We start from the raw sequence: 26,857 nt of genomic DNA, 5'->3' as shown, positions 1-26,857 counted from the left end.
GACACTAGGCCAATAATACATTTGTCTCTGGCCCTGAGTCTCTCTCTGCTCTCCTGCCTGCCACTCTGACTAGAAGTAACATCATTTTCTGTCTCTGTTCCTGGGCAATCCTTGGCTTTACATAGTCACGGATCATCTCCTCTATGCAATGGTGTTTTGATCCTCATTATCTACAGAAATACAATTCCCAGCCATCTCTACCTTCTTCTGGATCTAGAGTCCAGTTCATCAGTAACTAGGGTCTGTGACGAACAATCTTCACTCACTGTTTGATCTGTTTCTGGTCCAGAGATTTATTTTTTTGTGATCACAGATATGTCTAATTTTTAATTTTAGCCATGATAACTTTGTTTAGAAAGAAGATATCAGTTTAAAGTATGAAATCACCGCCATCTTGACTAGAAGCCCTTAGGTTTAAATTTTACAAGTAACTACATAATCTTTTAGATCAGGGGTCAGCAAACTATGGCTCCTAGGCCAAATGGAACTCACTGCTTGTTTTGGGGATAGTTCATGAGCTAAGAATGGCTTTTACATTTTTAAATGGCTGGGGAAAAAAATCAAAAGAAGAATAATATTGTGTGAAATGTAAAATTATGTAAAATTCTTACTGGAAGATAGCCATGCCCATTCATTTATGCTGTTCCAGGAATCAACTGCTGTGTAACAAACCACTGCAAAACAGTGGCAGAAAGCAACCACCATTTTATCATCTCACGAATTCTGCAGGTCAGGAATTCAGACAAAGCACAGCAGGGATGGCTTTTTCCTACTCCAAGATGTCTGGGACCTTAGCTGGGAAGAACTGGAGCCATCTGGAGGTTTCTTCAAGTCTTCATGTATCTGGCACGTTTGACAGGGAGGACTGGGCTTAGCAGAGACCATCTCGGGAGCACCCAGAGGCGTCCCCAGCACAGGTGACTTCTTATAGGGCAGCTCAGAGCTCCCGGCATGAGTGTTCTAATGAATGAGACAGAAGCTGCGTTGCCTTTTATGACTCAGCCTCACCAGTCACATATTCTATTGTGTTGGTTGAAGCAGTCACAAGCCCACCCAGATTTCACTGGAAGGAGACACAGGCCCTGCCTCCTGAGGAGAGCAGTATAAAAGAACCTGCCGCTCCATTTGAAACCTCCATTTACATTCTTCACATTTAGTTGCAAGGATCCAGAATTAATGCCTTTGACTTAAAATGTGAGGCATTCAGGTATCCAAGCCTCCAAGGTCCAAAAACACTCAGCTTCACAAAAGGACTGTCATCAGGCCCTGACTTGTGAATAATTTTAATACTTTCCTATTTGTTTCTGATCAATCTTTAACTCTGAACATAAAGAACACATGAGTGTTGAAACGTTACAGGAGTAACTGAAACCGTTAAGAAATCTCTATTTGTGTCATAGATAGCAAAAATGGCCCTGATTCTCCACCCTTTCAAGGTAACTTTGAAGCTCCTTCCCACTCTTTGAATCTGGACTGGCTTTGTGACTTGCTTAGGGCAACAGAATGCAGCAGAGGGGATGGTGTGTCAGTTCTGAGCCTAGGCCTTGCCACTTCTACTCAGTCTTAGAAACTTGCCAGCTACTATGAAAACAGGCCTGGCCTAGCCTGCTGCAGAATAAGAGATGTACAGACCCATGCTTCTACCCCTGACCCCAGTTGACAGCCAGCCAACTTCAGAAGCAGAGCTCCCTGCGGACATGTGGCTGACCCACGTCTAAGGGAGACCAGCTAACAGCAACAGAACCACTCAGCTGAACCCAGCCCAAAAGGTCAGCTCGCAGAATAATGAACCAAATAAATAATTACTATTTTGAGCCACTAACTTTGAAAGTGGCTAGGTATACAGCAATAGTTAATTGATAGAATTTAGAAGTCAGTTTTTTAACTGTAGAATGGAAATTTCTTTTTTTTTAAATTTATTGGGGTGACGATTGTTAGTAAAATTACATAGAATTCAGGTGTACAATTCTGTATTACATCATCTATAAATCCCATTGTGTGTTCACCACCCAGAGTCAGTTCTCCTTCCATCACCATATATTTGATCCCCCTTACCCTCATCTCCACCCCCACCCCCCTACCCTCTGGCAACCACTAAACTATTGTCTATTTCATCACACGCCTCAGTCCTACTACACTGAATCCCTTTAGATACTGTATAATTCCCCAAACCCAGGCAAAGCTGCTGGGCTCCACTGAGAGGACACTCTAGCTAATGCCAAGATCACGGAGGGGTCAAACACCTGGCCCAAAAGAAGAAACGTGTATTAGCGACCATACAGATAGCAAATGTCACTCTATTTGCAAGTCTCTCATCCTACCTGATGCCAAGGCAGCCATAGGTACCTCCTCAGACCAGAGGTGAGTAGCACCTGCAATCAGCAGTTAAATAGTTACTAGAATGTCAGAGGAACACACCCCACACCCCTGATGTCATATGAAGAGAAAACACTGCAACTAGAACCCCTATTCTGTTTAGTTACAATCCCCATCCTCATTATTTGCACCAGTGTTACTCTTCAGTGCACTCCAGTAAGGGCAGGGCAGATACCAACTCCAAAGGTTAATCACACACATGTAACTATGAAGTAATTTAAAAAACAACCCAAAATACACCAGAATGCACACATCCAATTATAAGCTTATTCCAAGAGACCCTCTGAGGCAGCAAATGTTTGTTCCAACAATGCAATTTCTCAAAATAGTCAGAACATTTTTGCTTGGATTTGCTTTCTGTTCCCTTGGCATATCATATTTCTTTGAATAAGGTCAATGGAAGCAAATTTTTTCCTTTGAGAGTGAATTTAATTTTTGGAAACAATCAAATGTTATTCAAAGTCCATTCAAGTGAACACAAAACTGAGGTGTGTAAAACCAGTTTTAGTCAGTAACAAGTTGGGAAAATAAAGTGCAAGGCTGATTTGTAATTCCAATTCTACTGTAATTAGCTGGCAGGTTAAAATTAAAAGCACAAAAACCTTCAATGGCTCCCTACTGCTCACAGCACAGATTTCAAACTCCTGGGCCGAGTAGCCAAGGCACAGTGTGGCCACAGCTCAGTCTTACTTTCCTTGCACAGTTTCTTTTCTAGGGAAGCTGAGCCCCTCACTGCTCCGCACTCACGTGTCCTTGTGCTTTCTTGCACGCATACATCTGTTCACACTCCTCCCCTTGACCGCCCTCTATGTCCTAGTCATCTTCTCTGTGCCTGATACAGTGCCCAAAACTGTACGTGACTCAAATAAATACTTATTGAATGAATGAAGTGAATAATAAATTCCTCCCGTGGCTTAGAAAATGGCTCTGATGGTAATTCCAAAAAGGAGAGCTCGCTCCAAAAACATTCTGAGTGAGGGAATAAGTAGCTAGCCTCTAACGTGCATTATGAGGATGAAGTTATGAAATGATGGAATAGCAACTGATTTGTAGTCATGCCTAATGACTGTCTAAGAAGGCCTAGTGAATCATGGACTGAGCCAGAAACAAACTGAAAGTTCCAGGCTACTCAGTTTACTTAGACAACAGATCACAATGCCCTTGTATTGAAGACAGTAAGCCCTGGGGTTCTGGATTTCTTTGGGATTCTCTCTCAAGAATATCTAAGTTAAAAACAAACACTGCTTTTGGATATATACCTAGAAGTGGGATTGCTGGATCATATGGTAGCTCTATTTTTTTATTTTTTGAGAATCTCCATACTGTTTTCCATAGTGGCTGCGCCATTTTACACTCCCACCAACAGTGCACAAGAGTTATAATTTCTCCACATTCTTACCCACACACACACACACACACACACACACACATGTGTGTGTGTGTGTGTATAACACACATATACAGAAGGTGCCCAAAAAATGTATACACATTTTAAGAAAGGAAGAAACTGTACTAAAATTGTAATACTCAATATATACCAATAACAAAAGACGAATACAAGTCACATTTGACTTCTGCAATTACAAGAGGTGCTCAAAGTGGTTACCATCGGTGTAATTTTAATAGTTTTTTCCTTTCTTACAATGTATGTGTACACACACACACACACACCCGGGGTGCCAAAAAATGTATACATATGTTAAGAGATTTTATCTATGTCGAAGTTGAATTGAATTACGGTAGCAATGTAAAGTATGACATTTGCTCAAAAGATGGTTAATCAAATGAATGCTAGTGTCACCTGCAAGGGGCAGGACAAAGAAAATGGCAGAAGCACGGTTGTGTTCACGGAGCGCAAGACCATTTGGAAGTGTTATTTGAAATTCGAGAACATTGTGGAAGTACAATGACAACGGAAGCATGAGTACACAACAGAACCTCAAACATGCCTAACAATTGCACGCATCCGTGATCAATTTGAGACGCATGGTACATGTGTGCAGCAACACAAGCATACACTTTGGTCAGTGTTGCTCAAGCAGTAACTAGTTCACCGTAATCAGAGGTGTCTGGACGCTGATGGTAACCACTTTGAGCACCTCTTGTAATTGCAGAAGTCAAACGTGACTTGTATTCATCTTTTGTTATCGGTATATATTGAGTATTACCACTTTAATACAGTTTTCCTTTCTTAAAATGTGTATACATTTTTTGGCACCCTCTGTACATATAAAACATATAACTGCCGTCCTAACAGGTGTGAGGTGATATCTCATTGTGATTTTTGTTTGAATTTCCCTGACAGTGATGTTGAGCAGCTTTTCACATACCTGTTGGTCATATAATTGCAAAAGAACTGAAATCAGGATCCTGAAGAGATATCTGTACTCCCATGTTCACGGCAGCATTAGTCACAATAGTCAAGACATGGAAACAACCCAAACGTCCACTGACAGATGAACTGATACAGAAAATGTGGTGTATGCAATGCAATGGAATATTATCCAGCCTTAAAAAAAAGGGAATCCTGCCATTTGCAATGTGGATGAACCTGGAGGACATTATGCTAAGTGAAAAGGCCAGTCACCGAAAGACAAATACTGCACGATTCCACTTAAATGAGGTATGTAAAATCGTCAAACTCACAGAAGCAGAGAGAAGAACAACGATTGCCAGGGGCTGGAAATAAGGAAATGCGGAGTTGTTCAGTAAGTATAAAATTTCAGTTATGCAAGATGAGTGAGTTCTAGAGACCTGCTGTCCAACATAATGCCTACTAATGATAATGTACTGTGCACTTAAAAATTTAAGAGGGTAGATTAGATGTTAAGTGTTCTTATCACAAAAAAGAGGCATAAGAAAACTTTTGGAGGTGATAGATATGTCTATTACCTTGATTGTGGCGATGGTTTCACAGGTGTGTGCATACGTCAAACTTATCAAATTGTATACACTGAATATGTGCAGTTTTGTACATCAATTATACCTCAATAGAGCTGCTAAAACACTGGTTTGGTAAGTGACGAGTATGCCATAAGTTACTATAAAGAATAAAGACTCTAAGAATTTGAGAACCTTCCCCTCCTGATGAAGTCAAGCCCAATGCAACAATAAACAGAATATTTTCAAAGCATTTATGTGGTAAAATTAGCTTATATTAGGTTAAACCATATGAAATGTCATTGTTGTAGGTCAAAATATTTGAATATCAGCAATTTCATTTGGGTCAACTTAATACTGCAGGATTTTACTGATGAAGAAAAATAAGTACAAAAAGAAGACTCCTTCCTCTGCTTCTTTCCCTTTGTCTCCAAAGCCCTCACCCAATCTGGAAAACCTTAATTCCTACGCACTTTTGAGGACTTATAATAAACAAAGAAAGACAGACATGAAACTTTGCCTCTACATACATTATTGCTTAGTTCAAAACACCTAGTTTCCTGTAGGAGTTGTATTCCACTCACTAGACTCAAGGTAATTGCCCTGGGAGTCCCCAGCGGGGTATCAGGTCTCTCTACCTACATCTCAAATTTCTAGGTCAGATCTGAGTACCCTCTGCCCATATTCCATGTGCACAGTGCAAACAGGCCATCACACCCAGGGTTCCTGAATGCTGTTTCATGCAAGAGGAGGCTGTTGACAAACAGGCTGATCCTTCTGATCGTTACGATCCGTGTGGGCTTGGTTTGGTGGGAGGGCTTGATTTTTTTTATGATCAGTTTCAGGTGTACAAAACAACACAGTGATTAGACATTTACACCCCTCACAAAGTGATAACCCCAGCAAGTCTACTATCCATCTGACACTGTACATAGCTAGTACAATACTGTTGACTATATTCCCTATGCTGTACTTCACATCCCGCGACTATGTATTTTTTTAATTAGAGTTGACATTCAAGATTATTTTGTATTAGTTTCAGGTGTATAGTGTAGTGGTTTTATTCTCACTTCTGCTTTTCCTGCCCCAGTACTGCAACCAGCGGGCTAGACTATCACCTCCGTGTCTCTTGTCAGTCAGAGGAGAAGCCTCACAGGCAGGATTTCCAGCCGTGTGTGGGGCTGGCGTGGTGAGGCAGTTTCCCTCCATCTTCCTGGGCAGCAGCAACAAGAGCCTGCGAGGAGGCGCAGGAGCTGCGACTCCCTGGCTCACTCCCAGGCCATGGGCCGCACCGCGGGCTCGGAACACAGGCTCAATTTTAATCCTTCTGAGACACCATTTCAGAAATCAGCCAATACACAGACATGTATGTAATCAATGTATGCTTTTGTGTGCTCGTTTGGGTCTTGAACTGCTGAGTTTTCTGCATAGAAATTTTTAGAACTACCCAGGACAAGTACAAATGCAATCTTTCTAATGGTAAATGTTATTTCATGAGAAACACTGAATACATAATTTCAGCTTCAATGGTCAGAAGATCCTGTGCTTTCAAGTTTACTGTTAGAAATGCAAAATGAGGACAGCAAAACTCCATCATCCCACCTCTGTTCCCTCAGTACAGGATGTCTTCCTGTTTCAAAGGTTTTTAAAATAAAGTCTTTCATCTAGTGTGCTTTATATAACCAACGTTCTCTTTTCCCCAAGATTATTGAACAGTCTAATTAAGTTTTCCTTTAGGAAACATCACCCCTGACATGCGAAGAAAGACAAAACTATGATGGCAGATTGTAGAAACAGGAATATTTCATTTTTACCAAATGAAAAACGATAAAAATTAAAAGTGCCAAAATTACCCGTAAGCTATTAATATGCAATGGTTTGAAATACCTATAATTCATAGAAGACTGGTAAAAAGGTTTTTTTATTTACTGTTTTTCCTGGGTTCTGAATTCAGAACCCCACAATCCTACTTTGACAGTTGACATCACAACCACATACAAACAGATTCAGCGGGTTCTATTGCAGACAGTAGAAGTGATGCATGTTTTTGCATGACCTCAGAAGTAAAGCCAAGGAGGAAATGACTCTTACCTGTTCACCCTTACAAGGCCCAAGGAAGAACTCAAAAAAGATTTGATGAAGAAACTTGAGCTGGAATTTGGAAAACCTGGACGCTACACCAAATTTCCAGTCTGTTACCACGCTCTTTTCATTACAGTGGCTTTGCAGTAAGTTTGAATCTGGGAAAGCAAACCTTCCCCACGAATTTTCATGATGATTCTTTTCAAAATGCAAATCTGATCACGATACTCCTTAGTGTAAAACCCTTCCATTGCTCCCCAGTGCTCAGAGTCCCTTGTGGGCCCGGCAGGACCGTGGTTTAATAGAGTGAAGATTCCAAGTTTAGGGCCAAAGCTGACTTCTCAGAAGGAGAGCAGTGCCACCACCAGCGAGTCCCCGTCTGCCCTGGTTCCTCACCAGGCTAACGCTCTCCTTCGAGTAAGTGTTAAACAAGGATTTAACAATGGTTATGTAAGGATGCTATGTCAGAGGTCCCCAAGACCACTCCCCAACTTCTGTGATTCACTAGGAGTCACAGAACTCAGCACACAATCACATTCATGGCTATGATCTATTACACTGAAAGGACAGAAAGCAAAATCAGCAAAGGGAAAAGGCACACGAGGTGAAATATAGGGGAGACCAGGCAGAAGCTTCCAAGAGACCTCTCCCAGTGGAGTTACACAGGATGCATGCACTTAATTTCCCTAGCGACGAGTTGCGACAACACATGTGAAATGTCTACTAGGGAGGCTCATTAGGGACTCAGTGCCCAAGGTTTTGATTGGAGGCTGGTCACATAGGCACCCTCTGATTGGCAAATGCCAAAATTCCAGGCTCCAAAAGAAGGAAAGCAGGTGTTCAGCAGAAACCGCACTGTATCAAGAGTTCAGGCACAAGCAACTACCCTTCTCAGTTCTGGGAATGGTGGGAACCCTCCTGAAAACCAGGTGCCCAGATGCCAGCCGAGGGACAACCTTATAAGCAGGCCTTTCACAGCCAGACCTTGCTATGATAATACTTTTTTGCACAGATGCCAAACATTAGCCTGACTGGGCCCCAACATGTCCTGCCTAGACCCGGAAGGGGTAACCCAAGCCAGGCGAGATCTCTGAGCAGGGTACGAAGGCAGCAGGAAGGAGGAACACACACCCTCTCCCAGGGGCAGGAAGGAAGGGGCAATGAGAACTGCTTCCTGGCAGAGAGGCAATGCCTGAGCCAGGTCTGGACACATGACAGATATTGTGGTGGCCCGATTGAAATCCCAACGAAGTGGGTGCTCTTGGCTAGTTCACTAGACTAAGCTGTGTCTCAGGAAGTGAGTTATCCACATGGACCAGGGCTATTAATCACCCTGATTCCCTGCTCAAACTCTATGGCTGCCAAACCTCTGGCCAGCCACTCGGCCTTGCTAGAGGTGGTAGCAACCTACTCCTTCAGCCCCACCGGCGCCTCTCTGCCCCATCAGTCTCTGTGCTCCAAGCATCCTGGCCTCCTTTCAGTGCCTGGAACACGTTCCTGTCTCCCTCCGAGCCTCTGCACGTAGTACTCCAGCCCCGCCCGCGGCTCAGCATTACTCTTCCCACTTCACACAGCTCACTCCTGCTCATGTCACACTTCTATCCCAACAACACCTCCTCAGGGCAGCCTTTCCTCACCCACCCCAGCAGAGGTCAGAACCCCTGTCGTTTGCTTCCCCGTATCAGTAACTTCTCCTTTATCACGGCAAGCACATTCAAGTCCATTTTTCTAAACACTTACACATTTTAAGAAGGCAGAGACTAAGCCTATTGCTCACATGATAACCCCTGAGCCTAACGGTGTCTCTCACATACTAGGAAGCACCCAGCAAATGGATGAAAGAGGAATGGATGAGGGCTCACTCTCAGTCCATGCGGGCTGGGTGAGGGCAATTGCTGCCTCTGCAACACATACACAGCTCCTGCGTCTCAGGCACATGACCCAGGCCACATCAAGTCACGCCAGGGTTCTGACAATATTAGAAAAGAGAAACTCCATCTGCTGCCGATGGTCTGCCTGAGTGAAACTAACTCAGAGGAAAGCAAAGGTGAGAGAAGGAAACTCCGGGCTGGGATGTGTGTGATGATACAGCCACTCCTAAAGGTTTCAGACCACGGGCTACTCATCTACCAGTAAATTGTTTGTTTCTTAGGCTCATTTGAGTTGGGATTCTGAGGCATGTAACTAACAATCCTAACAACAACAAAATAACCGGAATTAGACATGTATTAATAGTTGGTCCCAAAGAACAAGAGAAAGACCATTATTAGCAAGCCTAACTTGTAATGACCTGAGCCACTGGCTTAGGGAGTCCTTACAGTTCCTGGAACTATGAACAGCTTTGGTTCTGGTGCAAGGAGAAGAGATACCCTGGCTGGGGAGTAGAGCACAGGCAACTGGGCTGGTCATGATCCTAAACACGGCCTTGTTCCTCTCCTCAGGGCTAAAAGACTGTCTGCATCTATGACAGCAGAATCACTACCTGTCATCTATGAAAACTTGCAGAAACCAGACCTCCCAACAGACTGGAGAGAGGCAAAAATCTCCCTTATTTTCAACGGGGTGGAGTATACTCATTACAAACAAAAACGCTGGACTTTCACTCCAAGCTAAATTCTAGATGAGATTAATTAAGCATTGGTTAGATAAGCACTTGAAAAAGAGAAAAATAGTCACTAGCAGCAGCTAGCACAGGCTCTCTAAAATTGTAACACACCCAACTTACCCCAGATTCCTTTCTGTTCAGTCACTTGAATCATTTATTGAGATAATTCTTTATAGGGACACTATATGTGGAGGCAACTGACAAAGGCCATCAGGGTTTTCCAGTTGCTGAGATGAAGAATCTAGGCTGCAGACAGGTACACCTGAAAGGCATCTTGCGGTGGGACACAGAATTATCTATGCCCTTGGACCTGTGCTCATCAAAACTTTGATCGATGACATAAAGTTAGGGTTACTGACCTAGGAGGAATATTCATCAGAGGAAAGGGGAGAATTTGAAAGCTAATACGATAAGGAAAATAAGGATGAAATTTAACTAGAACATGTGTAAAGCCATTGTAATTTTTAAAAACCTGTTTCCCAAATACAGGATGATAGCAGTTCCGTGTTTGATTCCAGCAAATACCACAGGGTGATACAGCTACTCCACTTGGGCTGAATTTGGAAACATACCATCTACCTCAGTCAGAAAACAACTGGACAACCAAATTCCAGTCTGCGTATCACTGACAAACAATGACCAACAAAAGGACAAAAGGGAATTCAGAGAGGAGAATCAAGATTAGAAAAAGGTTTGGGAATCATGTTGCACAAATTGGTACAGCCGCTTTGGATAGTACAGACAGAATCCTGTAAAACGGAAAAGAACTGTACCTCATGACCCAGCAATCCTATTTCTAGATATATATCCTGGAGAAATTCTCACAAATTCACACAATTACCATAACAGAATTGTTCATGAAAGCAAAATTCAGGAAGTACTTAGGCTTCTGTCAAAAGGAAAACGGCTAGACAGAGTAAGGTCTATTCACACTTGGGGATACTTTGCAGCAGCTAAAAACAATGATGTAGGTCTACTTGTCCATCAGGATGGGCTAAGCTTGCCAAAGTAACAAAAGGAACCGAAAACGTGAGTGGCGTCACACAACCCAAGTGTATTCCTTAGGCTACGTGTTTAAAGTGAGTTGACACGAAAGCTCAAGTAGTCATTCTCAGACCCCATCTCTATCTGCCAGGGAAACGAAGTGTGCTAAATCTCATACTGGCTATGAAAACCTCCATTTGAAAGTGCACCCCTTACTTTTGCTGACATTTCATTGACCAAAGTAAGTCACATGGCCACACCTAACTTCAAAAGGGGCAGGAACAAGGTACAATCCAACCATCAGTCCAGATGGCAGACAGCCAAAAATATGTTGTTACATACAATGACTAATATAATATATAGTATGGAAAAATTAATACAAAACGTATGAAAATAGCTAAGATATTTTGCTGTGTGGCCAAAATACACAGTCACATTTATAATACCACCATTTATGTAAGTTAAAACAAATCAGAAACCAATCTATATGCTGTTTGTACACACCTATATATGCATGAAACTGAGGGTGGAGGAGCACGACACTAGAAGAGGTGATCAAAGGGGAAATAACCGCTTCTCTAACGTTTTAATTTCTTTAAGAAAAATAAGAATATGACAAAATCTTAATTATTCATAATCCTGTCTAGTGGAGAATCTGAGTGCTCATTATATTGTTCTTTGAATTTTTCCACAGCATTAAAATCCTTGACATAAGAAGCTGTTGAGAGAATCAGGGATTTTTCAGCTTGTGAAGAACCACAGGTGGGAGAAAGGGAAATGGGAAGTAGGAAAATAGATGGCTTTAACTATTTTGGATAAAGGAGAGACTTGCAATGTGTGGCTATGGAGGGAGAGGTGGAAATAGCGGTGAGAGTTCCAGGAAGGCAGAGTTTGGCTTGGGAATAAAGAATGACCTATCATGGAAAGATGAGTAAGTAGCCTCAAAAATGTATGGAGAGAAAAAAATATGTATTCTTGGAGCGGGTGATGGGGTGGGGGGTGGTCAAGAATCAGACAACTGCCTGTCTGACAGAATATTGTGGAGAGGATTCCTGCACTGGGAAGGTACCTGGATTTTATGACCTCGAAGGTCCAATTCTCAAGTTCCATGAATCTTGGACCAGAACTTCTCAGTTCAGAGCTTACAGGTTCTGGGAAATGCAACAGTTATCCCAAGACAAGCTTTAAAAAATAATGCAACAATCTGAACTCAAAACAGCCTTTAATGGTGTTACCTAGGAATATTTCACAATGAATAAGGAATAATTCATTAAATTGGGCCTGAAAATTATTATAGGCGGGGGGGGTTACAAGAATTATACTGGCCTTGAATAAAGCTAGCTTTAATTCTCATGCCTTGGTCAACCTATGCACATAATTAAATCAGTATTATTTGTAGAATTGTTGCCTGTTTAATCACTGTTTCTGTGACGTCTTAGTTCTCGCAATACATTTTACAAGATTACTTTGTAAAATAAAAGAGTAAGAACAGTGAGTGATGTTTTTTTAAACTAGTCACTTTGACTCCTGTCAAAAGAAAAAAATAAAACTCTTGGAAATCAAAAATGTAAAAAACAAAACAAAACAAAGAAGGGCCAGTCTGGCATAAAAACAGTGAGGTCATAACTCAGGCAGCTCCCTGCTGCTGCCCTGCTCCCAGCCAAGAAGATAATGGATTTTAGTGGTAGTAAATGAGACAACATGTTGCAGCTAAGGATTTTCTTTCCAAAAGGTACCATATCTTTCATATCAGCAAGTTTTTATCTGTACATATGAAGTTGGACAATTAAGTTCGTGAATTCATCCTAGAAAAAGTGCTACATACCTCATTGCTGAATATCACTACGGTCACTTTTAAAGTACTCCCCTTGGGAAGCTATGCACTGATGCCAGTGCCTAGTCCACCCTTCAAACCAATTTTGGATCTCTTTTTCTGGAATGGCCATCAGAGCTGTCATCAAATTACCCTACATGTCCTGAATGTCATCAAAACGTCTTCCTTTCAATATTTCCTTTATCTTTGGGTAAAGAAAGAAGTCATTGGGGGCCAGATCAGGTGAGTAGGGAGAGTGTTCCAATGCAGTTATTTGTTTACTGGCTAAAAACTCCCTCACAGACAGTGCCGTGTGAGCTGGTGCATTGTCGTGATACAAGAGCCATGAATTGTTGACCAAAAGTTCAGGTTGTCTAACTTTTTCACGCAGCCTTTTCAGCACTTCCAAATAGTAAACTTGGTTAACTGTTTGTCCAGTTGGTACAGATTCATAATGAATAATCCCTCGGATATAAGAAAAGGTTAGCAAATTCGTTGCAACAAGTTCATGAACCTAATTGTCACACCTCGTAGTGATATGCCCAGCCGGTTACGTGCCTGGTTATGAGCAGCCTTTTGTGCCTGGAACCTGAGGCATCCATCTGAATAGACACCTGGGAAGCCCACTGTGGTTGTTAAGGAATGTATTTCCACCATAAAAGAGGGAAAGCATGCTGCAGCATAAAAACATGTGCTTTGACCATGTGTTTTTGCCAGTTTAGGACTTCCTTCCAGGAGTGATTCTGTACCATGTAACTTACAATAGGAAATAATACCTGCATAAAGATGACTGTTATTTAGTAGTGTCTTACTATTAAATTTCAAGAGTAAGAACAATCAAAACCAAACCAAAAAACAGCTCAGAAGGCCCTGATCTATTCCCAGATTAATGAGGTTAGTGTGACTTGAATACTACTTTTGTTTCTAGACCCATATTCCTGGCTGTACTGGAGCTTGATGTGGCCTGGTCCCACAACCACCAGAAATGCCATATAAGAGAAAAAGCCCTGATAGTCTGGAAAATTGGCTGGCTAGACAACCACAATGCCTTGCGGAGCCTCGGGTCTCGCCCTAATCTATGAGCAAAAGGTGATTACTCACCCCCCACGTCCTCAGCGTAGCTTCTCCATCATTCAAGTGCAAGCACTTACATCCTAAGATGTCACAGGCAGGGTATTTATCCTTGGAAGACAGAGCCTGGTGATAAAATGAAAGACTCTAATGCTAGGAAGGAGAGACTGTAGGGGAAACGAGACAAAAAGAAGAGGGAGGAGGAGAAAGGGGTTGATGAAGTCCTGGGGTGGGGAAAGGTTACTTGCAAACAGCAGGACAGAAGTCAGAGGATGTCACAGACAGACAGACAGACAGGGCCACAGAAAAACCACCAGGTCAATGATGCTGCATGAGGACGAAGCACTGTACTTCCTGATGGGATTACCGTGTATGACTTCCGGAAAGGGGCTTTGTTTTTCAGGAGGTCACTGTGTATTCTGCCAGCAGTGCAGCTCCTCTGTTTACCCTTAGAAACTTACGTCCACTTAACTACATGAAACACTGCATCTCTGCAACTATTACTTCAGAGATATCAGTACTTTGGGTAGGCAGAGAAACCGAGCCAAAACATTACTGAAAATATCAGTTAAGACTTTTGGTTCCAGGTAAGATGGAGTAAGCACATCCACCTTTCTGGCCACTGAATGCAACTATAAAATCTGTACAAAATGCATGAACAGCTATTAGAAATCTGTTTAAAGTATGTCTCAGCAGGAGGATCAGGGAAGAATAATGCCAAGTACAACTGAACTGGTGGTGACTTTACTACTTTTCTTCCTCCTGTATTTTCTGGCCTGAACTCAACACAACAAAACCTGAAAGTGACCACTGTGGTTAGAACACATGTTCTGGCTCAAGGTGCTGTTTTCGGAAACAGGAACTACTAAAACTCAGAGAGACTGGGGGAAATCCCCTGGGTTTTTCTCTCCTTTTTCTCCCTTCTCTCATGCCCAGAAAATCCCATGATGGAGGCTGTGGCAGCAGCAACGACACTGACTGACAGAGGGAGACCGGAGGAATTCAAACTCTGAGGGAGACGAGCCTTCACCGAGGAAACTTCATTGTATTCGGTGGAGCTACAGCTCCAAAAGGGCAAAGGCCAATCCCGTTGTTTCTTCACTTTCTGTCTGCCTGCCTGCTCCTGGGCCCCAGAGGCAGTGCATCGTGAAAGTGCATGGTTTCTGACTGGAGGACCAAAAAAGAAAGCTCTAGGAAACCAGAAAGTACCACAAAAATAACAAAGAAGGAAGAGCTTAGGAAAGCCAACCCATAAAGCTGCTTCGAGCTAGGACTCATCATGATCAACTGGGATCATGCCCTACCTGTGCACGTGCGGGTTTGATCCTTATCAGCACGTCGAGATCTTTGAGAACTGAGCTAACAGACTAACACTCAGGTCCCACACTGACCAGTGGGTGCCAGATCTGAAGAGTGCTACTGCAAAGACACTGAATACTGAACTGACATTGGAACTATAGCCCACAGAAAGTGAGCTGAAAGTTGCAGTCTGAATCTAACCAGGTCAATCGACTGCTAAAACAAATATGTCAACACTCTCCATTGGACTGAAACAAGATTCATATTCTAATAACGTAATATTCAAAATGTCCAGGATAAAATCCAAAATTACTCAGCATACAAACAAGCACAAAAATGCAAACTGACATGGGGAAAGAAAATCAACAGATGCCAATGATGAGATGATACAAATGTTGAAATTATCTAACAAGTATATTAAAGCTGCTGTTATAAAAATGCTCAAATGAGCAATCACCAAACTTGAACACTCCTGAAAGAAAGTTAAAATAGAACGTATTGGCAAAGTAAAGAGAAGAGACAAAGGATAATTAAATAGTAACTTTAGAACTGGAAATTAAAATAACCAAAATAAAAATTCAATGAAAGAATACAATAGCAGGATAGAGGAGGCAGTGAACTTGAAAACAGATAAACAAACTAGCCCATCTAAATAATACAAAGAAAAAAGATTGGGGGGGGGGAAGAACAAAGCCTCAGGGACCTGAGGATAGCAATAAAAGATCTAAAATTTGTGTAAATGGAATGCAATACAGAGAAGAAAGTGTGTGATGCTGAAAAATATTTGAAGAAAAAATAGCTGAAAGTTGTCAAGAAGCTGAGAGAACACCAAACATAATACAAAGAAATCCACGCCCAGGCACATCATAATCAAACTGCTGAATGTTTTCTACATTCAACACTAACAGAGAGTTCAACATCCCATTCTTGATAATGGATGGAATAACTAGAAAGAAAATCAGCAAGAATACAGAAAACTGACACACCAAAATTGACCTAGCTGGCATTTATGAAACATTCTTCCCAAGATGAGCAACATACACATGCTTTTCAAGTACATGGAACATTCTCCAGGAATTGCTGGTGGACTATAAAATGGTTCAGCTACCTTGAAAAACAGATGGAGCTTCTTTAAAAAGTTAAGCATAAATTTACCAGGCAACCCAGCAATTCTACTCCTAGGAATCTACCCCAAAGAAATGAAAACATGTCTACACAAGGACATGTACTTAAATGTTCACAGCACTATTTATGAGAACCCCAAAGTGGAAACACCCTAAATGTCCATCCACAGCAAAGAGATAATCATAATTGCGTGGTATATACATATAACGTAATACTATTCAACAATAAAAAGGAATGAATTATTGATACATGGTACAACCATGGATGCATCAAAAACATTACGCTACATGGAAGAAGCCAGACGTAAAAGACCACATAGTGTATGATTCTTTCTATGACATGTCTGCAAAATACAAATCTATAGAGACAGAAATTAGACTAGTCGTTGCCAAGGGCTGGGGGAAAAGGGGAATAAAGTGACCGCAAATGGGCACAAGGAATTGTATTGGAGTGATGGAAATGCTCTAAAACTGGATTATGGAGATGGTTATATAACTTGGTAGATTTACTAAAAAAGCATTGAATTGTATATTTAAACACGTGAATTTTGTGGTACGTAAATAATACCTCAAAGTTGTCATTTTAAGAATGTTATATAAATGAAATCATACAGTATATGAACTTTCGAGATTGGCTTTTTTTCATTCAGTATAATGCTCCTGAGATCCATCCAAGTTGTTCTATGTATCAATAGTTCTTTCCTTTTATCCCATTATATGAATATACCACAGTTTGTTTAACCACTCACCCACTGAAGGACATCTGGGTTGTTTCCAATTTGGGGTTATGACAAATAAAGCTGCTATGAACATTTCTATACAGGTTTTTGTGTGAAAAAGATACTCTTAAGAGAATGAGCAGACTCTCTCATACTAGAATGGATTCACATCCACACTATATAAAGAACTCCAATAAATTAATAAGGAGAGGGACAACTCAACAGAAAAATGGCAGATTCGAACAAGCTCTTCACAAGAGGATACTGAAATGGCAATAAATTGTCAAAAGATGTTCAACAGTATTAGTTGTCATAGAAATATAAATTGACACCACAATGAGACTTCCAAAAAAACCCAAAATGTCCATCAACAGGAGAACAGGTAAACAAATTTCGGTATATTCATACAATAAAATACTCAGCAATAGAAGAGGATAAAACTACTGCTACATACAACATCATGGATGAATCTCAAAAGCATTACGTTGAGCAAAATAAGCCAAAAACAAGGCAGATGCAAGAACATATACTGTATACCACTATGCTGTACACCTGAAACAAATATAAAATATTGAATGCTGACTGTAACTGAAAAATACAAATGTAAAAAAATTACACAAGCAAAAAGAGCATACTGTATGATTTTATTTACATGAAGTTCAATAACAGGCAAAACTAATCTATGGTGACAGAAATCAGAATAGTGGTTACCTCTCATTGGAGATGATCGACTAAAAAGAGACATGATGGTACTTTCTGGAGTGACAAAATCATCTATATCTTAATTAGGGTATGGGTTACATCGGTATATATATTTGTCAAACCTCAAACTGTACTCTTAAAATCTTTGCATTTTATTGTATGTAAATTATACCTCAATAAAAAAGAAACAAGAAAGCCACAATGGGATACCACTACTACCATTAGATGGCTAAAATTGAAAACATCAACAATACAAGTGTTGACAAAGCTGTGGACAAATGGTTTCTCTTGTATACTGCTGGTGAGAATGTAAATCTGTATAAATGCTTTGGAAAGCTGTTCAACAATATTTACTAAAGCTTAACATATGCATACCTTATGACCCAGATCTTCGTTATATAGCCTACAGAAATACACACATTTGTTCCTCAAAAGACATGTGTGAGAATGTTCAGATGAGAACTATATGGAATAGCCCCAAACTGGAAACAACCCCAATATATTCATCACAATATAACAGGCTTTTACAAACTGTGAGATTTTATGACAATTATGCTCACAAGATTGTTGCAGTGATGTTGCTCACCTTTTTTGGTATCAGAGGGATTATTCAGTATGAATTTGTACCAATGGGACAAACACTTAACCAAGTTTACTATTTGGAAATGCTGAAAAGGCTGCATGAAAAAGTTAGACGACCTGAACTTTTCGCCAACAATTCATGGCTCTTGCATCACGACAAAGCACCAGCTCACACAGCACTGCCTGTGAGGGAGTTTTTAGCCAGTAAACAAATAACTATATTGGAACACCCTCCCTACTCACCTGATCTGGTCCCCAATGACTTCTTTCTTTACCTGAAGATAAAGGAAATATTGAAAGGAAGACATTTTGATGACATTCAGGACATCAAGGGTAATACGACAGCTCTGATGGCCATTCCAGAAAAAGTTCCAAAATTGCTTTGAAGGGTGGACTAGGCGCTAGCGTCGATGCATAGCTTCCCAAGGGGAGTACATCGAAGGTGAGTGTAGTGATATTCAGCAATGAGGTATGTAGCACTTTTTCTAGGATGAGTTTGTGAACTTAATTGTCACGCCTCATACATACATATATACATACACATATACACACATATATATTCTTCATCTATGCAAAGTGAAAAAACAGGACTAATCTATAGTGACAGAATCAGGATAGTGGTAACTTGATAACCTCTGGGGTAAAAGGAAGGAGTAGGCACTGCCAGGAAGCAGGAAAGGGGCCTGTGAAATGCTGGTAATGTTCTTTTCCTGACCTGGGCACCAGTTAAATGGGCATGTTCACTTTTCGATTGTTAGTAGGGCCGTACACTTATGACTTGTACACTTTTTCCTCAGGTATATTATACTTCCACTTATATTTTAGATTCTGTCCCTTATGCTATATGTATGTATATTTAAGGTTTTTTTTCTCTTTGTTCACTACCGCTGCCACCACCCCTTTATCTTTCTTTAGCACGTACACTTCCTTTTCTCTCTGTATTCCTGTCTGCTGAAATACGAATAATATTTGGTACTTAACCTGAATCTTCGTTGCCAGTGACTAGGAACACGTAAAGTCAAAACTGTAGTGGATAAAGTGAGCCCACAAAATAACTGCAGGGAGAACACAGGCAGAATTTCATAAGTCAGCATCAAAGAAGCTGGCCCCTGTCTATCCACAGAGGGGAAACCATCCTTTAAATAAAAGGCCTGGTTCATTTGCCCACATAATTCCATGACCAAGCTGTAGAACCAGAATGACACTCCTTTATGCGTTCCTTCCTGTATAGGGAATCTTTCTAAAAGCACTTTCACATACTTTAGAAACAACCAGAGTTGAAAGATATTATAAAGGGGGCAAAAGGACTGTTCAGGAATTAATTCTTAATCCACAGTGTAAATTTGGATTTAGGGATCTTAATCTTAAAAACTCCCACAGGCTAACTTAACTTTTACATTTTCTTTAATTTCATAGAATGTTATTCATTGATTTGCCCACATTCCAAATTTATGTACAGGATACTACAGGCTTGACACCATGCTTAGCATTACAGATACAGGGACGGATAAATGCAAGACCTATAATCTCGCCGAGCCCAGTGCTCTGATGGAGGGATAAGAAAAAGAGGGAAACAAATGACCACAACCATCCAGGGTGACAGGTTTTATAAGAGAAGAAAGAGGGAAGGCTCCCAATTTCCTAGAACCATAGAAGGATAATGATTAAATCTGTCCAGAGAGGGCATGGAAGCTTCATGTTGCAAGTGACATATTATCAGGACATGGACCAACCAAACAGCACCGGACCTCTCCAGAATTTAGCGATGAGCAAAACACATGTGTTTACTCTGAGAAATAACTAGTAAAACCCACATTTGGATGTGACTGGACACCTACGGGGCGAACCCCGATACGGACTCCACAGAAGACTAAAAAACTTATCAATACCCAAAACTCCAAACAAATTAACAGGGAGTGGCATGGATGCAAAAAAAAAAAAAGTGAGTTTGACTTCATTTCAGGGAAGGATTGGAATATGACTACAATTTAGTAAAAACAAACGTTATATTTTATATTCTACTTAGGATGAAAAAAGACTGTGAGAACACAAGGTGGATCAGTCTGAATGATCAAAACAGGAGAGTCACACAGTCAGAAGTTGGCATCCAAGCATGGCCCAGAGGAGATAGAGCTCATGTCCGAATACCCAGCCATCTGGGCTGAAGGCAGGAATACCACGGTTTCAGAAAAGGACCAAGAGGAGCTCATAGGCGGGTAACATCAAACATGAGAATCACATCACAGGTCCAAAGTCCCCGGTCCAAGTCCACACATGTGATGTAATCTTGTGAAGATGGCCTGGCCTCCCATACAACAACCAAAGAGACAGAGAGATCGTATCAGTGGAATGCTGATAAATGTTTAACATCAGGCTCTCGGGGGTGGGGAGCTCTAATTTGTAGTGTATGGATTTCTGTGATGTGGATACTCTGTTCATGGTCAGTTTCAAGCTATTAAGATGACATCAATCACCACGGAGTTTGAAAGTGGTGCACACAATCAGCTCTTGTCATTTGCTGTGAGGTGTGGCGAAATCACACAAAAATACCATCAGTTGAATGTTCACTATACGTCTATCAAAAAATTGCCAACTTGGCTTATACAGATCAGAGCTCAAGAGCTAGGTCACCTCAAGTCCATCCCTAAGGAGGGGTCCATCCTCAGTGTGAACAAGATTGGGTGTCAGAGTCCACGAAGTGCAAGGCCAGCCCTGCACCAAGATGAATTCTCCAAGGAGAAGTGCACAACACACACGAGCGCGTGGAAAAGAACAATATGCTTAAAATAAAATGAACTAACAGACAAAACTACCTGTAAGTGATTCTGTGTGATTAGACTGCAGAGTGGTATGAGAGACTGATGAGCAGTGAGTTTGGAGCGCCAAGCTAGGGACAGGCTGTAATGTCAAGAGGGGTGTGGGCTACTATACTCATGGGGGCACCCTTTGCTATGGTAGACGCTTCACATACACTAGTTCATTTAATCATACCTATTACATGATGTTATCCATTTACATGAAAGAGACTCAGTGAGACATCAAGGAGCTGAGATTTGAACCCATGGACTGATTCACAAGGCCCTACTTCCCCACTACATCATGCTACTTCCACGGGAGGGCTGGGTGATGATGTAAGCACGTCCCCTCCCCAAGTCTGCCCACTGCCCCTCAAGTCCTCTGCGTTTACCTGAACCCCCAAAAGGGAGACTATGACACTTTTTTTTCCCTCAGGTTCAGCTATGAAATTTTACTATACCCCTTTGGAATCCATTTCAACATGTCAACAGTTGTTACAAACACTTTCTCCTTTTCCTAAACTCACCATAGCAATAAAGTCCTTTATTTTATTTTTAGTACTCCGAACTGGCCACCACCAAATTTTGTTTAAAATGTCCCATATAATGAAGGGGCACCTCCTTAATCTTGTCTTTTGCAGAGTCAGTGATCATAATCCGTTACTGCTATTCTGCAGTCTTGCTTTCCAACTCTTTACCATTCTCCATGTCTTCCCCGGCCAGACACTCTTCTAAAAGGCTTGGCCACTGGTGAATACCACGAGGACATTATGCAGTAGCTCCTGTATTCTGTACTGCCATGTACTCATGCAGTTATTAGAAAACACTAAAGACAATGGACAGGAATTCTCAAAAAATGAATGATTAAGGTGGTTAAAGAGCTTTATAACAAATTGGGTCTCAGCGCAGGAGGGGTGCTGCCCACCTGCCGGCTGCACGGGGGGGTGGGGGCTGCCCCTCCGGTGTCAGCCCGATACATGCCTCGGTCTCTCCTCATGTATCTCTGACACCCCCAGAGTTGCTGTCCCTCCACCAGAGCCCAGGATTAAAATTGAGGCTCCATAAAGAGAAAGGGTTTGTCCAAAGTCACACGACGAGTCATTTGGAGCGTCATGACCAGAACGTCTGTTATCTAATGACTCCCAGACTGGACTGGGCTTACGGAAAATAAAAACTGCAAGGATTTTAGGGTGAGTAAAGCATCCCCAGAGCCCTGAGCATCTCACGGTACCTGCCATACTGAACTATACTTGTGTGCACACAGCCTAGCTTTCCCCGTAGGAGGTGTGAGAACAGGGAGAGGCGGAGCGCCGAGAGGTCCCATTGGAAGGCAGCTTCAGATGGAAGCCTCCAAGGGGATCACCTCAAGAGGGGGCCGGGGGCTACATAGACATTTGGAAGAGAGGTCAAAAGCATCCCAGCAGGCAGCTGCCCAAGGCAGATCTGAGCAGACAGGTCACTGCACAGTGGTGCGGGCAGAACCACACTTGTAGGATAAGCACCAATCAGATCTTCCCTCTCTATGGTGACAGTCACATAAATGATGGTCGGATAGCTCACTGTCTCGGTGACGAGCAATACAGATGAAGGCCCAGGGACCATCTGGAAAATCAGCCCTGGTCCCAGGCTGGGGAAAAGAAGGAAATGGCTCCTCCAAGGGTTGGTATGAAAAACAAGTAACACTTTCAGTCCGATGGGCAGCAGAGATACGCACCTAAGGAAGAAGACAACTTCAGTCAGGAAAGAGGGGGAAGAGGAGAGAGACCTAAAATACAGCAGAAGAAATGAGATCAATACACGTAGTGAAGAAGTGAATGGATGGACTTCTCTTTTGATGGAAAAAGCACCAGACTGAGTCAGAGAGACCGCGGTTCAGCCCTGGCTCACTCAGCAGTTGTGTGACCTTAGGCAGATCACATCCTGGGCCTCAGTTTCCTCACCTATAAAATGAGTTAACAAAATTACTGGCAAACTGTTGTAAGAATTAAAACCAATACTGGGAGAGTGCTTTATAAACGCCTTAAAATTGAAAAAGAACTTTATAAAAATATAAAAATATATTTAATCCTTATTAATAAACGCAAACATGGTTTGAGGAAGAGGGAAACAAATACAGTAAAATTTACCTATATGCAGAAGATACCATTAGGGTGAATACAGGAATTAGAAATGTGACAAAAATCAAGTGTAAGCTTAAGAGTCTTTTGGGAGCGGCCGGTTAGCTCAGTTGGTTACAGTGTGGTGCTAATAACACCAAGGTTGCTGGTTCAATCCCCACATGGGCCACTGTGAGCTGTGCCCTCCACAATTAGATTGAAACAACTACTTGACTTGGAGCTGATGGGTCCTGGAAAAACACATTTAAAATAAAAGTTTTTTAAAAATGTAATTAACTTACCAGTACATTAACTAAAATGACATGTATCATTAATTTATCATTCGAATAAACTATAATCCTTATTTTAAAAAGAGTCTTTTGAAGCCTGATTCAATCCTGCTCTCTACTGCCTACCTAAGCATCTACTGTATAAATGATCTGCACAGGAGAAGGGTGACTATAATTGATGTTGATTTATTAAGACATGTGGGATACCCCATGATGACTTACAGACCTAACCATGAACACTTTGCTGGAGGATCCAAGTCCAGCAGAAGCCAGTGGAAGCAAGAACCAAGTCATTTGGGTATAAACAGACATACAGGATACCAAGGCCTGGAGACATCTAGATTACACATTATACATGTGTGTCTGGGTAGTGGCTGGATTTTTTTTGATTAGACTGCCAATCTCCCCTTAAATACAAGGAAACAAAAATTCAGAAATGTTCATAATTTTCTTTCTCTGCTCCCTTTTACCTTGTCAATCTTTATCGGTCATTTAAAATTCCATGCAGTCGTCACCTCTTTTTTCCCCCCTAATCTTTATGACTTCTATTTTTTCAATTATGCTAAGTCATCATCGATTATCGAAAACTTTACTTAACCTCCCCCCCACTCCGAAGCTGGGTAACATGCCCCTACTAACATCTACCATAATATTTACCCCTTGCAATGATCTGATGACTTGTACATACCTCCCACTGAGCTCTAAATTCCTGGAAGGCAAGGAGTAAGTCATATCGTATCATTGTGTCTCTGGTCCCTTGCCCAGTACTTGGTGCCCAACAGGAGCTCAGTGAGCCTTTTTTAATGGAACTGAGTGGTATTATTTACCCAAGGTCACAGAACTGCTGTACAGCAAAGGAAGGCCCAGGCCCCAGGGCATTTGACTCTTCATCTAGTAAGTTTTCCATTACATCACATATTTTTTAAAGAGTCACTCATGAAGAAGCCAGACACAAACCTAGAAAAAATGCATTCTATAGATAGACATTTTATTGATCTCTGAAGGACCAGAAAATGTAAATCGTCTAAATAAACAAATTAAGACAGATTGGCAGAATGGGTTTAAAATCATGATCCACCTATATGCTGTCTACCACAACTCACTTCAAATACAGAAAGTAAAAAAAAAAAGAAATAAGATGCAAACATTATTCAAAAGAAAGCAGAAATGGCTATATTAGTATCAATAAAAAGAACATTATCACAGATAGACAAGAACATTAATAATGATAGGCCAGCGGTGGCCGGATGGCTCACTTGGTTAGAGCGCGTCCTCTCAACCACAAAGTTGCCGGTTCGACTCCTGCAAGGCATGGTGAACTGCGCCCCCCCACTGCCCCCCCCCCCACAGCAACAAGACTGAAAACGGCAACTGAACTTGGAGCTGAGCTGTGCCCTCCACAACTGAGATCGAAAGGACAACTTGACTTGGAGCTGATGGGTCCTGGGAAAAACACACTGTTCCCCAATAAGGTCCTGTTCCCTTTCTCTCAATAAAATCTTAAAAAAAAAAAAAAAAAAAAAAAGACAGGCAGGTCAACCTACCAAGATACAGCAATCCAAAATGTGTTTGCACCAAAAAAACCAGAGCTACAAAATACGCGAAGCAAAAACAACTGAAAGGAGAAACAGACAAACCCAGTTATAGTTGGAGACTTCAACATTCTTCTCTCAACAACTGACAGAGCCAACAGAGAGAAAATCAGCAAAGGTATGGAAGAACTCAACAACAGAACCAACCGACAGGATTTAATTAACACCCGTAGAACATTGCATCCAACAATAGCAGACTACATTCTCTTCAAGCACCTACTGAAAAAGTACCAAGATAGACCATATCTTAGGCCATAAAGCAAGTGTAAACAAATTTAATAGGCTTGAAATCATACAGAGTACATTCTCTGACCACAAATCAATAGCAGAAAGATGACAGGAAAATTTCCAAACATTTGGAAACTAAATAACATACTTCTAAATAAGCCATGGGTCAAAGAGGAAGTCTCAAGAGAAATTTTAAAAAATACATCAAACTGAATGAAAATGAAAACGCACATAACATATCAAAATTTGTAGGGCACAGCTAAAGCAGTGCTGAAAAGGAAATTTATAGTACTAAATGCTTACATTAGAAAATATGAAAGTCTCAAAGCAATAATCTAAGTTCCTACCTCAAAGAACTAGAAGGAGGATAACAATACTTGGAATAGGATACAAAAATAGATGGAGGTTTGGGAAGAATGAAAGTCAACTTCTATGAAGTACCGAGTTTCCCCCAAAATAAGTCCTAGCCGAACCATCAGCTCTAATGCGTCTTTTGAAGCAAAAATTAATATAAGACCCAGTCTTACACTATATTATATAAGACCCAGTCTTATTTTACTATAAGACCAGGTGTAATATAATATAATATAATATAATATAATATAATATAATATAATATTAATATAATACCGGGTCTTATATTAATTTTTGCTCCAAAAGACACATTAGAGCTGATGGTCTGGCTAGGGCTTATTTTTGGGGAAACATGGTAGCAACCACTGGAGACGTACGCCTGCAGTGGGCAAAGGTAGTATGTGGCAGAATGTTTGGGCAGGGAGAAGACCAAACTAATGCCAATATCTCAGATGGACTGCAGATGGCCTAGTTGAGGTAGAAATTAAGCTCTGGGCTTCCTACAGCAGTTGACCAGCTTAAAAATATCCTCAAGGAGAGAGAGGAACAGGAATATATGTACCACAGGGCATACATTATCAATGCAGTCATGTGCCCCTTAATGACTGGATACACTGAGGAATGCGTCATTAGATGACTTCGTCCTTGTTCAAACATTGTAGAGGGCACTTGCACAAACCTAGACTGTACAGCCTACTACGCACCTAGGCCATATGGTGTAGCCTACTGCTCCCAGGCTACAAGCCTGTACAGCACGTTACTGCACAAAACAACTGAAGATTCAGTCAGGTGTACAGCATACCTTGAAACTAAAATACTATTCAATATCAACAGTAATTGAAAAATTTTTTACAGAAGTTTTCAAAAATAAAAATTAAAAATATGAATTACACATCTTAAAAAAGATTAAATCAATCTATGTAATTCTACTAACAAATATCACCCCAATAAATTTAAAAAACAAAACAAAACTCAAATAAAAAAAAAAAGAAGATGAAATCAAGCACAAGAGAAAATGACGCAATCAAGAGACGTGGTACACACAAAATGGATGAGGCTGCTGCCGGTGTAACACAGCACACTGTTTTACAGCAAACTCTTTTTTCTAAGTAGAAAGTGTACACTCTAATGATAAAAAGCATAGTGCAGTAAATACATAAACCAGTAAGTAATATAGTCGTTGATTACCATTACCAAGTATTACGTACTGTACGTAACTGTACATGCTATATTTTTCTATGACCAGCAGTGCACTAGGTTTGCTT

At 41.1% G+C, this 26,857-nt stretch overlaps 1 protein-coding gene across 7 annotated transcripts in view; it reads right to left on the bottom strand.

Moving 5' to 3' along the window:
• Window positions 1–26,857, bottom strand: part of JADE3 (jade family PHD finger 3) — a 147,763-nt gene that overhangs the window by 89,554 nt on the left and 31,352 nt on the right. Inside the window, exon 2 of one of the 7 annotated variants that reach the window (XM_074324005.1) lies at window positions 2,322–2,372. The exons of the other annotated variants lie outside the window; for them this stretch is intronic. Within the exon in view, the coding sequence (XP_074180106.1) occupies window positions 2,322–2,340 (19 nt within the window). The 5' untranslated portion in view covers window positions 2,341–2,372. The remainder of the gene's footprint in view (window positions 1–2,321; window positions 2,373–26,857) is intronic. 7 annotated transcript variants of the gene reach the window in all.

Source organism: Rhinolophus sinicus, chromosome X (assembly GCF_036562045.2).
Source record: "Rhinolophus sinicus isolate RSC01 chromosome X, ASM3656204v1, whole genome shotgun sequence".
Lineage (NCBI taxonomy): Eukaryota > Metazoa > Chordata > Mammalia > Chiroptera > Rhinolophidae > Rhinolophus > Rhinolophus sinicus.
Note: the sequence above shows the minus strand (reverse complement) of the source record. Positions and strands in the feature narration are given on the sequence as shown.